The sequence below is a fragment of the Rutilus rutilus genome (assembly GCF_951802725.1).
Source record: "Rutilus rutilus genome assembly, chromosome: 16".
Taxonomy (NCBI): Eukaryota; Metazoa; Chordata; class Actinopteri; order Cypriniformes; family Leuciscidae; genus Rutilus; species Rutilus rutilus.
In genome coordinates, this window is record NC_140224.1 from 36,696,410 (window position 1) to 36,708,909 (window position 12,500).

At 37.4% G+C, this 12,500-nt stretch overlaps 1 protein-coding gene across 2 annotated transcripts in view; it reads left to right on the forward strand.

The window, feature by feature from the left end:
• The window catches only part of sar1aa (secretion associated, Ras related GTPase 1Aa), a 12,189-nt gene extending 4,400 nt beyond the window's left edge, over window positions 1–7,789 (forward strand). The window contains exons 3-7 of one of the 2 annotated variants that reach the window (XM_084434816.1): window positions 1,034–1,153; window positions 1,241–1,306; window positions 2,529–2,632; window positions 3,746–3,877; window positions 7,011–7,789. In XM_084434816.1, coding sequence (XP_084290942.1) covers window positions 1,034–1,153; window positions 1,241–1,306; window positions 2,529–2,632; window positions 3,746–3,877; window positions 7,011–7,127 — 539 coding nt within the window. In that variant the 3' untranslated portion in view covers window positions 7,128–7,789. Of the gene's footprint in view, window positions 1–1,033; window positions 1,154–1,240; window positions 1,307–2,528; window positions 2,633–3,745; window positions 3,878–7,007 lie in introns of both variants that reach the window. The other variant, XM_084434815.1, reaches the window with a different exon arrangement.
• The last annotated feature ends 4,711 nt before the right edge of the window (window positions 7,790–12,500 follow it).

Consider the following 12,500-nt stretch of genomic DNA (forward strand, 5'->3'; position numbering starts at 1 on the left):
TTAATTTTAATCAGTATTTCATTATCCAATTTTCTGGATTTAATAAATAGGGCCTAGCCTAAAAATTAAATATAGCAGCCAGCGCCTGAACTGGAGATTAAGCTATCATCCATGAACCGAAACTCAGCATAAAAGGTAGTCTACTCGCCTCACACACCTAAAAATAACAATAATAATAAAAAAAATAGAAATATAACTATTATCTACAGAAGAACCATTAAATTTTTTTTTTATCTGTATGAAAAGTGCATTTCTCCCGATCACTGCTGCGAAGATCGCGAGTCAGTAATTGTCAACTTCATCTTTACAGAAAACACTTGTTTATTAATAAACAATTAAAATGTCTCACTGTAATATTTTACATATTATTTATCATTACTTTTGCTGGTTCTAGGTGCCGTTTACATGAACGCGTCACTGAATCAGCACAGAAAACATAATTTTTCGGGTCCTAGAACCCGAAGAACGTTAGGTCCTGTGTAGAACGTTCACCGAATTCTGAGAGAAATATGTTTCTGGAATAAAATATTAAGTGGCCTTTTTGTTACTTGTAATGAAGCTTGCTTATTAGTGAAATTATTAATAACATGGAATGGTAATTATTGACTTTAGCCTGGATTGATGGCTCGCAATATCGCGATATATATCGTTGGGAAAAAATTTCGCAATGTAATTTTTTTCCCAATATCGTGCAGCCCTAGACAAAACTATGTTTACTTGTGATGTTTTGACATAATTTTGAGAGAATTTGTCATCTCAAGTGCAAGAAGATGTATAAGAGAGTTCAGTTTAGTATTCGCGTCTTTTTGCGCTTGAATATTTAAATTGGCAAGGCTTAAAACGTTTAGCATTTGTGCGTTGTTAGAATTTATAAAAATGTTAACGGCCAACTGGCGAGTGACACCGCATCATATACTCACTAACGCCGATCTTTACTCACATTTGTCACGAGTGTCAATCGTAGGCCCTGTGTGTATATATATATATATATATATATAGTTTGATATATTCTAAGTCTTTGTGTTTTTTGCAGGTCTGTATAAGAAGTCTGGGAAGCTGGTTTTTCTTGGGCTGGACAATGCTGGGAAAACGACTCTCCTGCACATGCTCAAAGACGACCGATTAGGACAGCACGTGCCCACGCTGCACCCCAGTAAGAGCTACTGAACACACCTGTCAGATTAATGTTTCCCATCAGGCATTGCTCACGGTTGATGATCCTGTGTGTGTTTTGTGGCAGCGTCAGAGGAGCTGACCATCGCCGGAATGACGTTCACCACGTTTGATCTGGGCGGGCACGTTCAAGGTCAGACCCACGAATCAGAATCAGTTCTTGTGCTTTTATTCAACTGTTAAAATCTGTCATGCATATGATGTCATCATCATTAAATCTGTCATCGTTTATGTCTCTCAGAACCTGTACGGTTTAACTTTTTCTGTGAAACACGGATGAGAAAGTCACACTTCACAATAGCGTTAGTTAACGACTGAACTGAGGATCAGCGCATCAGCTGGTGACACTAGAGATGATGTCTCTCTTCGTAGAGATCAGTGGCACTGATTTAATGATTTAATGATTGAATGATTGAATGATTGATCGGCTCTGACTCAGTCCTGGGAAACACCGTCAGACGCTGAAAGGATATTATGATAAAGATAAAATATAAAGATATTAATCTTCTGACAAGTTACAACTGATGGCAAACTGATTTTTTCCCCCACACTCGGGGTGAGTGTGTGTGAGTGAGTGAGTGTGTGTGTGTGTCTGTGAGTGTGGGTGTGTGTGAGAGAGTGTGTCTGTGAGTGTGAGTGAGAGTGTGTGTGTGTGTGTGTGTGTGTGTGTGTGTGTGTGTGTGTCTGTGAGTGTGGGTGTGTGTGAGAGAGTGTGTGTGTGTGTGTGTGTGTGTGTGTGTGTGTGTGTGTGTGTGAGTTAGTGTGTGTGTGAGTGTGTATGTGTGTGTGAGTGAGAGTGAGTGTGTGTGAGTGAATGAGTTAGAGTGAGTGTGTGTGAGTGAATGAGTTAGAGTGAGTGTGTGTGTGTGTCTGAGTGAGTGAGTGAGTGTGTGTGTGTGTCTGAGTGAGTGAGTGAGTGAGTGAGTGAGTGTGTGTGTGTGTGTGTGTGTGTGTGTGTGTGTGTCTCTGAGTGAGTGTGTGTGTGTGTGTGTGTGTGTGTGTGTGTATGTGTGAGAGAGTGTGTCTGTGAGAGAGTGTGAGTGTGTGTGTGTGTGTGTGTGTGTGTGTGTGTGTGTGTGTGTGTGTGTGTGTGTATGTGTGAGAGAGTGTGTCTGTGAGAGTGTGTGTGTGTGTGTGTGTGTGTGTGTGTGTGGCCTGGTAAACCCTACAGCCCCACAGAGGCAGTGCGATAGGAAAAAATGTTTGTGAAAATCATTTTCATGTAAACAATCATGCACGCAAACTCACTGTGTAATATATCGCATCACCAAACCGGCGATGTATCTCGGTCATGTGACTCATGTCCATATATACGGTGCGATAAGTCGATATATTGATGATCTGTTCGTCTCCAGCACGGAGAGTGTGGAAGAACTACCTGCCCGCCGTCAACGCGGTGGTGTTCCTCGTGGACTGCGCCGATCACGAGCGCCTCGCCGAATCCAAGGTGGAACTCGACGTAAGTCTTCGCAGTGCGGTTGCGGTAGTTTTATGTTTGACATTCGCATTTCCATCACATATTCAAGCCACACTTGGAAATGCATGAACAAGTTTTCTTTGCACGGCACGTTTTTTCATATCAATTTCATTAGCCCTATAAATCAGTCAAACAACTGACAACGACAGTAATGCAAACAAGCCTTGTACTGTATGAGTGTTTAAACATACTGTTGGTTTCATTTTTAAAAGTTTTGCTTTGTGCCATGCAAAGAAACCCTATAGAAACGGAGCATATAATGGGCATTTGTCAAATATAAAACGAACTGAACCGCACTAGTTAAGGTGGAACTCTTAAGGTGGAACTCGACGCAAGTCTTCACAATGCGGTTAAGGTAGTTTTATATTTGACATTCGTGAAATGCCTATTATATTCTCAGTTGTCATCATATAGTCAAGTTGAGATTGCGTGAATAGGTTTTCTGTGCACGGCACGTTTTTTAAATAAATATCCGAATGGGTCATACAAGTTTGACCCATGCTTTTTTGCTTAAAGGTGAAGCCCCAACTTTATGCATGTTTTGTAAGATTCCCACTGACTGTTAAACATATTTCATTAGATTGTCCTGGACTTAATACAAGTAGAATGCTCTTTTATGAAGTTACCTCGCTTAAGGACTTATTGAGTAAGATTATGCCTGAAAAGGTTTCGGATTTTTTATCATATATGATAATTAAAAAAATCTTGTTGTTTTTGTTTGTTTGGTTTTTATTGTATTTATATGATATTTGTATTTTTGTAATTGAATTTTTGCCATGAAAATAGCCTTGAATGCTGACATGGCACTAAGTGAAGCAATCTGAGTCTGAATATCAATTTCATTAGCTCTATAAATCAGTCAAACTGAGTCATAGCCTAATGAATGTTGGTTTCCTTTTTAAAAGTTTCGCTTTGTGCCATGCAAAGAAAACCTATAAACCCATTTTGCGAATGTCGAATCTAAAACTAGTCTTCGCTCCTCCAGCCGTCGTGGCTCTCAGTGACCGTGAGTTTGAGGTGCTCTCCAAAACAAGCCTTGTGTGTATAATGAGTGTTTAATAAGCGAGTTTGAGGTGAATCTGTGTGTGTGTTCAGGCTCTGCTGTCGGACGAGACGATCTCCAGCGTGCCGGTTCTGGTGTTGGGTAATAAGATCGACCGACCCGAGGCCGTGAGTGAGATGAGACTACGAGAGGTGTTCACTCTGGAAGGACAAACCACTGGGAAGGTCAGTGTCAGACAATCACAGACTAATCACACCAATGGAGGATTCAGCAAGATGACATGTAGGGCTGGGTTGAAAATATCAATATCAATTCTTAAAACCCAAGACTCAATCTCTGCCAGTTCTCTCAGAGATGTTGAAGAAGCTTCTCTCTCTCCTCTCCAAAACTGCCCTCAATAATATTCCAGTCATGTGATTAAACTGATCAGCGCAGATGATGAAGCTCAAACTGTACACAATACTTGAAATCACCGAAACAAACACAAAAGGACACACCCTTATCTTGATAGCTCCGCCCCCAAATTCACAAGCACATGCGACACAGGCTCCTCCCTCCTCATGAGTGGACACGCCCCCTTACTGCTGATTGGCTACAAGTGTTTTTTGTTTTGCTCTGTAATCCATTTCTCAGAAATCGAATACTGCAACTTTAATGATAGTGATTCTCTGTTGATTCAATGTTAATTCTGACTTCATAACACAATTGCGACTTTATATCACGCAATTCTGACTTTATAACTCACAATTGCGACTTTATATCACACAATTATGACTTTATAACACAATTGTGAATTTTTATCACACAATTCTGACTTTATATCACGCTATTTTGACTTTATATCAAACAATTGCAACTTTATATCATGCAATTCTGACTTTACAACACAATTGCGACTTAATATCACACAATTCTGACTTTATAACACAATTGCGACTTAGGCCTAATATCACACAATTCTGACTTGATATCACAATTGCGACTTTATATAACGCTATTTTGACTTTATATCACACAATTGCGACTTTATATCACACAATTATGACTTTATAACACAATTCTGACTTTATATCACGCTATTTTGACTATATCACACAATTGCGACTTTATATCATGCAATTCTGACTTTACAACACAATTGCGACTTAATATCACACAATTCTGACTTTATAACACAATTGCGACTTAGGCCTAATATCACACAATTCTGACTTGATATCACAATTGCGACTTTATATAACGCTATTTTGACTTTATATCACACAATTATGACTTTATATCACAATTCTGACTTTATATCACGCTATTTTGACTTTATATCACACAATTGCGACTTTATATCATGCAATTCTGACTTTATATCACAATTGTGAATTTTTATCACCCAATTCCGACTTTATATCACAATTCTGACTTTATATCACAATTCTGACTTTATATCACGCTATTTTGACTTTATATCACACAATTGCGGCTTTATATCATGCAATTCTGACTTTATAACACAATTGCGACTTAATATCACTCAATTATGACTTTATATCACAATTCTGACTTTATATCACGCTATTTTGACTTTATATCACACAATTGCGGCTTTATATCATGCAATTCTGACTTTACAACACAATTGCGACTTAATATCACACAATTCTGACTTTATAACACAATTGTGAATTTTTATCACCCAATTATGACTTTATATCACAATTATGACTTTATATCACGCTATTTTGACTTTATATCACACAATTGCGACTTTATATCACACAATTCTGACTTTATATCACGCTATTTTGACTTTATATCACACAATTGCGGCTTTATATCATGCAATTCTGACTTTACAACACAATTGCGACTTAATATCACACAATTCTGACTTTATAACACAATTGTGAATTTTTATCACCCAATTATGACTTTATATCACAATTATGACTTTATATCACGCTATTTTGACTTTATATCACACAATTCTGACTTTATATCACACAATTCTGACTTTATATCACGCTATTTTGACTTTATATCACACAATTGCGACTTTATATCACACAATTCTGACTTTATATCACACAATTCTGACTTTATATCACGCTATTCTGACTTTATATCACGCTATTTTGACTTTATATCACACAATTGCGGCTTTATATCATGCAATTCTGACTTTACAACACAATTGCGACTTAATATCACACAATTCTGACTTTATAACACAATTGTGAATTTTTATCACCCAATTATGACTTTATATCACAATTATGACTTTATATCACGCTATTTTGACTTTATATCACACAATTCTGACTTTATATCACACAATTATGACTTTATATCACGCTATTTTGACTTTATATCACACAATTGCGACTTTATATCACACAATTCTGACTTTATATCACACAATTCTGACTTTATATCACGCTATTTTGACTTTATATCACACAATTGCGGCTTTATATCATGCAATTCTGACTTTATAACACAATTGCGACTTAATATCACTCAATTCTGACTTTATATCACAATTCTGACTTTATATCACGCTATTTTGACTTTATATCACACAATTGCGGCTTTATATCATGCAATTCTGACTTTACAACACAATTGCGACTTAATATCACACAATTGACTTTATAACACAATTGTGAATTTTTATCACCCAATTATGACTTTATATCACAATTATGACTTTATATCACGCTATTTTGACTTTATATCACACAATTCTGACTTTATATCACACAATTCTGACTTTATATCACGCTATTTTGACTTTATATCATGCAATTCTGACTTTATATCACACAATTCTGACTTTATATCACGCTATTTTGACTTTATATCATGCAATTCTGACTTTATAACACAATTGCGACTTAATATCACTCAATTATGACTTTATATCACAATTCTGACTTTATATCACGCTATTTTGACTTTATATCACACAATTGCGGCTTTATATCATGCAATTCTGACTTTACAACACAATTGCGACTTAATATCACACAATTCTGACTTTATAACACAATTGTGAATTTTTATCACCCAATTATGACTTTATATCACAATTATGACTTTATATCACGCTATTTTGACTTTATATCACACAATTGCGACTTTATATCACACAATTCTGACTTTATATCACACAATTCTGACTTTATATCACGCTATTTTGACTTTATATCACACAATTGCGACTTTACATCACACAATTCTGACTTTATAACAGAATTGTGAGATAAAAAGGTCGCAATTATCTTTTTTATTTTCTAATCTGTGGCGGTGACAAGCTTCCACATGTCTGTATGTAGCCTGATATGTAGCATGTTGTGTTAGCAGGGCAGCGTGTCGCTGAAGGACCTGAACGCGCGGCCGCTGGAGGTGTTCATGTGCAGTGTGTTGAAGAAGCAGGGCTACGGGGAAGGTTTCCGATGGCTCTCGCAGTACATCGACTGATCTCGGACCAGTCTGCTCCGCGATCATCAGCAATAAGAGATGTTTGACTTGTTTTAGTGGATATTACTGATCGGTTTTGTCGTTTTTAGTCTCAATTCTGCATGTTAAAGGTGGAGGGTGTCATTTCTGCACTTCTGAACAGACTGCGATTTACACACTGCAGCTTTAAACGCAGAAGCACGTGCTGTTACTGTATTAAAGGCCTGCGAATGTGGATGCAAAGTGGAATCAAGCCATTGGTTTTTAAACAATGATCAAAGTACAAGCACATGTGTGATGTTTCAGTTCCTGCTGCTTTTTCTGAAGTTTTTAAACTGAGTGTTGTTGTATTATTTAGCATCCTTTCATCTATAGATGTTATACAAATGATAAAAAGCTGATCTGATCAGTGGTTTGAGGTGTACAGTATATTGTAATATATTCTCCTGTACAGTGTTTGTGTAGATAATGTTCATATCAGATGCTGTTGGTGTTTGTTGATCATCAGATGAAGGTCTGATATGAGAACGCCTATGGCAGAGACACATGATCATTTTTTGCAAATTTGTAAATATTGTATAATGGAGTATATGTGTTTTTATTGTCCATAGCCTTGACTTGAGTGTACAGGAATCCATCCTAACAGACTGTAAACATCTATAAACTATTAATATTTTGAAGAATGTTTCTGCAGTTGTCATTCAATATCTCGAAATCTAGTAAACCCTCTGAAACTGATCATTCACACACTATCTTTAGTAGAAAACAAATCTGTCATTTACTCACCCTCATGTTGTCCAAACCTGTATGATTTACTTTCTGAAACATGAGCAAGATGATTTTCAAGATGCTCTTTTCAATACAGTGAAAATGACCAGGGCTGTCGAGCTCCAGCAAGGACCCTGAAAGTATTTTGTAATGCCACTACAAATTAAAATACATAAATCAATCATCCAATATATGAAGACAATCATATAAACAAGTGTTAAAATATATCTAAACAAAGTGGGGGGGGGGGGGGGGGGGGGGGGGGGGAATACTGAACCAGAATGCAATTAAAGCTAGAATGGGAAATTAAATGTAAGAATTTTAGTGTATTAATTGCTTCTTTTTAGCCAATATGTGCTTGTAACGAAACTTTTAAAAAAACAAGACCTTACCTGACTCCATAGGTTGTCTATGAAAGCCTGTAGACGGAATTTTACGTGAAGGACACGGGACGTTTTTACCGGGAAAATCAAACGGATGTGACGTTTACGCGCGCTCCAGAGAACGACATGACACATTAAAGGGGTGGTTGATTATGATTTGACTTTTCTAGCTTTAGTTAGTGTGTAATGTTGCTGTTTGAGCATAAACAACATCTGCAAAGTTACAACGCTCAAAGTTCAAAGCAAAGTAAGATATTTGCTTTTAAAGAAATCGCTTTTTAAGGACTACAACAAACAGAACTACACGACATTCCTCCGTTTAGTGACATAATTAACCCAAGAATTTACATAAACCCCGCCCCCTGAACACGATTTATAGATTATCAAGACAGAATAGTGTTGTCACGATACCAAAATTATTGTTTCGATACCGATACCAAGTCAAGTATTGCGATTTCGATACTTTTTCGATACTTTTCCTGAAAAGGGAGAAACACTCTCAAATATCATTGCTGTGCTTTATTTTAAAACCGGGACAACATTCTAATCATTTAACACACTAATAAATGAACATATGAACAGCAGATATATTAAACATTTGAACAAAATATGAAATATCAAAATATAAGAAATAAATTAGAGCAATGACATTCAAGGTAAAAATAAATAAATAAATTTAGCAGCATTATCTCAGTTATCATAAGAAACATTAGAGTTACCAGTAATAACTTTATCTTGATTCTGAACTTTGAATAAAAATATGAACAGCGATTATATTAAACAATGTTTAATATTGGTAACATATGATAAGCCTCATTGGTGATATATTTGACATATGGGGAGAGAGTTGTGGAAGGCCTATACTTCATGTTAAACATAAATATATAGCAGCAAAGACAACGTCGGCAGTGTTGATGCACTTGACGGCAAAATAGGCCACAGAATATTTCGTTCTGTATTGAGAGGTGCAATATTTGAAAATCAATAATATTTTTTTAAATTACATTTATATTGTATTTATGTCAAAACCTAGAGACTTTCAAACATCAAAAATGTAATTTATTAATATGTATTCGTGTCAAAATGACATAGAAACATCTTTCCCTATTATATTTTGCCTGGAAACGCATTGCGTGTCGCGTGAAAAATAGGCGTCGGTTCTATTTCTGGCATGCATGGGTTTTCCGCGCGTCTCGAGCTGCGCCTGAGACGCGTGTGTCACGCAGGCAGTTAAATATTTTATTTCGCAGGCCGAAATAAAAACGGACACGCCACGCATGGGCCAGCCAGTGTGTCGCCGGCCTTACAAATCTGGAACGCGGTCATTCTTAGAAGTATCGATACTAATACATTTAGGAATCGTGACGTTTTTAATTTCCGATTTACTTTTGAAGTATCGGTGCACGGTGCAACAGAGCAAGGTAGGCAACGTACTTCCATATGTCACTCCTCGCGTCATCTTTTTCTACGATGTGGACCACTTGTGCTCGCCATAGAGGTGCTCGCACATGCAGCCATCTCGCTGTAGTGTTTTGTCACATGACACATGACAGTGGCAGCTTCTTTGCTGCGTGCCTCGGGAAAAAAACCCAGACGTCCAGATAGGGAGGCGTTTTTTTTTTTTTTTTTTAAGTATCGATACTGATAAATTTAGGTATCGTGACGTTTTTAATTTCCGAGTATCGCGATACTTTTGAAGTATCGGTACACCGTGCAACACTAAGACAGAATATGCTAATCAATGACTAGAAGATAACTACACATCAGCTTCATAAATTCATCAACTAACCATTCAGAAATGTCCTGTTGCTTCTACATGTTGTCACTTCTTCTTGAGTCTCTCCATCTTTGTCTGAATCCGGTTTGAACATAAAAGGCTAAAGGTTTTTTAAATTTTCAGTGCATGTGTGTGTGAGTGCAAGCTGTTGAAGCTCCGCCCCCTGTGCCGGGAGCAGCAGCTCATTTGCATTTAAAGGGACAGGCACAAAAAACGGTGCGTTTTTGCTCACCCTCAAAAAGTGACAATTTTTACATGTTATATAAAAATATCTGTGGGGATTTTTGAGCTGAAACTTCACACACACACTCTGGGGACATCAGAGACTTATTTTACATCTTGTGAAAAGGGCATTGCAGGACCCCTTTAAAACGAAACAAATGCTTAAAACAATGTTCAGGATAACGCCAAAAGAGCCATTCTGTACTGTAATGTCAAAGAAAGGGGTTTAATTCAAACAATATAGTCTCACAGTCAGATCTATATCGTCTATAGCAGTGGTTCTCAAACCTGTCCTGGCGTACCCCCAACACTGCACGTTTTCTTTGTCGCCCTAATCAAACACACCTGATTCAACTCATCAGCTCATTATAACATGGGTGAATGAGCTGATGAGTTGAATCAGGTGTGTTTTATTAGGGAGACAAAGAAAACGTGCAGTGTTGGGGGTACGCCAGGACAGGTTTGAGAACCACTGGTCTATAGTGTCAAGTATACTTTTATAACTAAACTATCATAACAGTGTAATTTGAATTACCTCATCTGTCGACAAACATATGAGAAGCTTTCTGAACTGCTGTTTTCTCACCGTTTGTTATTGAGAGGAAAGCACAGATTCACATAACCGTCGCTCGTTAACAGTATATCGATGTAAAGGTATTCACAATTTCTTTTTACTTCTAAGTGAAGAAAGAAAAAGCACTTCACCATGAGTATATCAGGGTCTTGAATCACATTCAGTATCTTGTGTGTGTGTGTGTGTGTTGTGTTCATGAGTACAAGCACGAGCACGTGCCGGAAGTGCTGCTGCAGTTTCACTTAACGGCCACTGGTGGCGCTAATTACAAGGGTTTCTCAATTCTACACATTTATGAGGCATACATATAGACCTTTAGGCCTATAAACATTAATCACAGGAGTAGATAAACCTGTAAATCCTGGGTTTTCTACTAGAATGATAAAAAGCAGTTCATTTAACTCATGCACACCAACACAAATGAAATGCTGAAAGCTAGATTTCAACAAACTAGGTGTTTTTGCAGACAGACGTGTTTCTGTGAGGCTATTTTTCTGCAACATCAGCAGTGTTAAGTTCCACTGCAAAACACCAGGAGGCAGCAGTGATTTCCAGATCTCACAGATTATTCAGACTCAGTGTCACAGACGGTGTTTCCAACACAGCTTTATTATCAAATCTGGTGAAAATGGTGACAAAGCAGAAATAAGCAGCATCGTGGCAAACACCAGTCTTCAGAATAAAGAGTGTATGTTCAGTCACATTGGCTATAAATGTGTGCTTAAGCCTCAAGGTGTTGTATAGGCTACGGTTTAAAGCGGTGCATGCTGTAAAATGTGAATGTATGAGTGTTTGAAACACTTGCACGGCACTATGCTGAAAGTCTTCTGGTCTCTGTAAAGCAGGTCATGAGGTCGATTCCCAGGGAATGCATGAATCAAACATGTTCAATATCTGAATGCATGAAATTAAAAACCTGCAATGCAATGCCAGTTTGCTTTGGAGAAAAGCATCTGCCAAATGCATGAACGTAAATACATACTACTCTTACTAGTCCAGCTTTATAGCATGCAAATTACTATATGCATTGAATATCTGCTACATTGCATGGAATACAGTATCCCACAATGCACTGTGCATTTCAAGTGTAATGAATGAAAGTGTAGTATTTTTGATGCATAAATGATATATTCCCATGACACACGATCTTAGATTTTTACCTGACGCTGAGTAAAGCAGAAACACGGTCATGGCTTGTGCTTTCAGTGACTTTGAGAATGCTGTATATTAATTCCGTTCAACGCTGCCAGATATTGATTGTCAGAGGCTTCGTCAAGCTCCGTCAATGAACGCGCTGCATCGTGAGGTATTTCTCCTCTGGAGCTCCTTAAGATGTCTGGCTACATCAGAAATGTCTTTCACACACAACCACACAGCTGATTATGTACCAGAGAGACCTTTCAATTATTTACAACACTTTATTTCACAGATTCAGGGGAGCCGACGTCAGCCATAGAGCCACTATCTCAACATTAGACATCACGGTTTTACTCTTATTGCACAGAGAAAGAGCCAATAAAAGAGCTTTTTATTTTGTGAACATCATGCAATATGAAAAATAAAGCAATTCAAACATTTACATCATTTCTTTTTAAACGCATTCAAGTCCAAGTCTAAATAAAACAGAAGCCAGTGTTAATCAAACACACACTGATGTAAAACACGCTTTG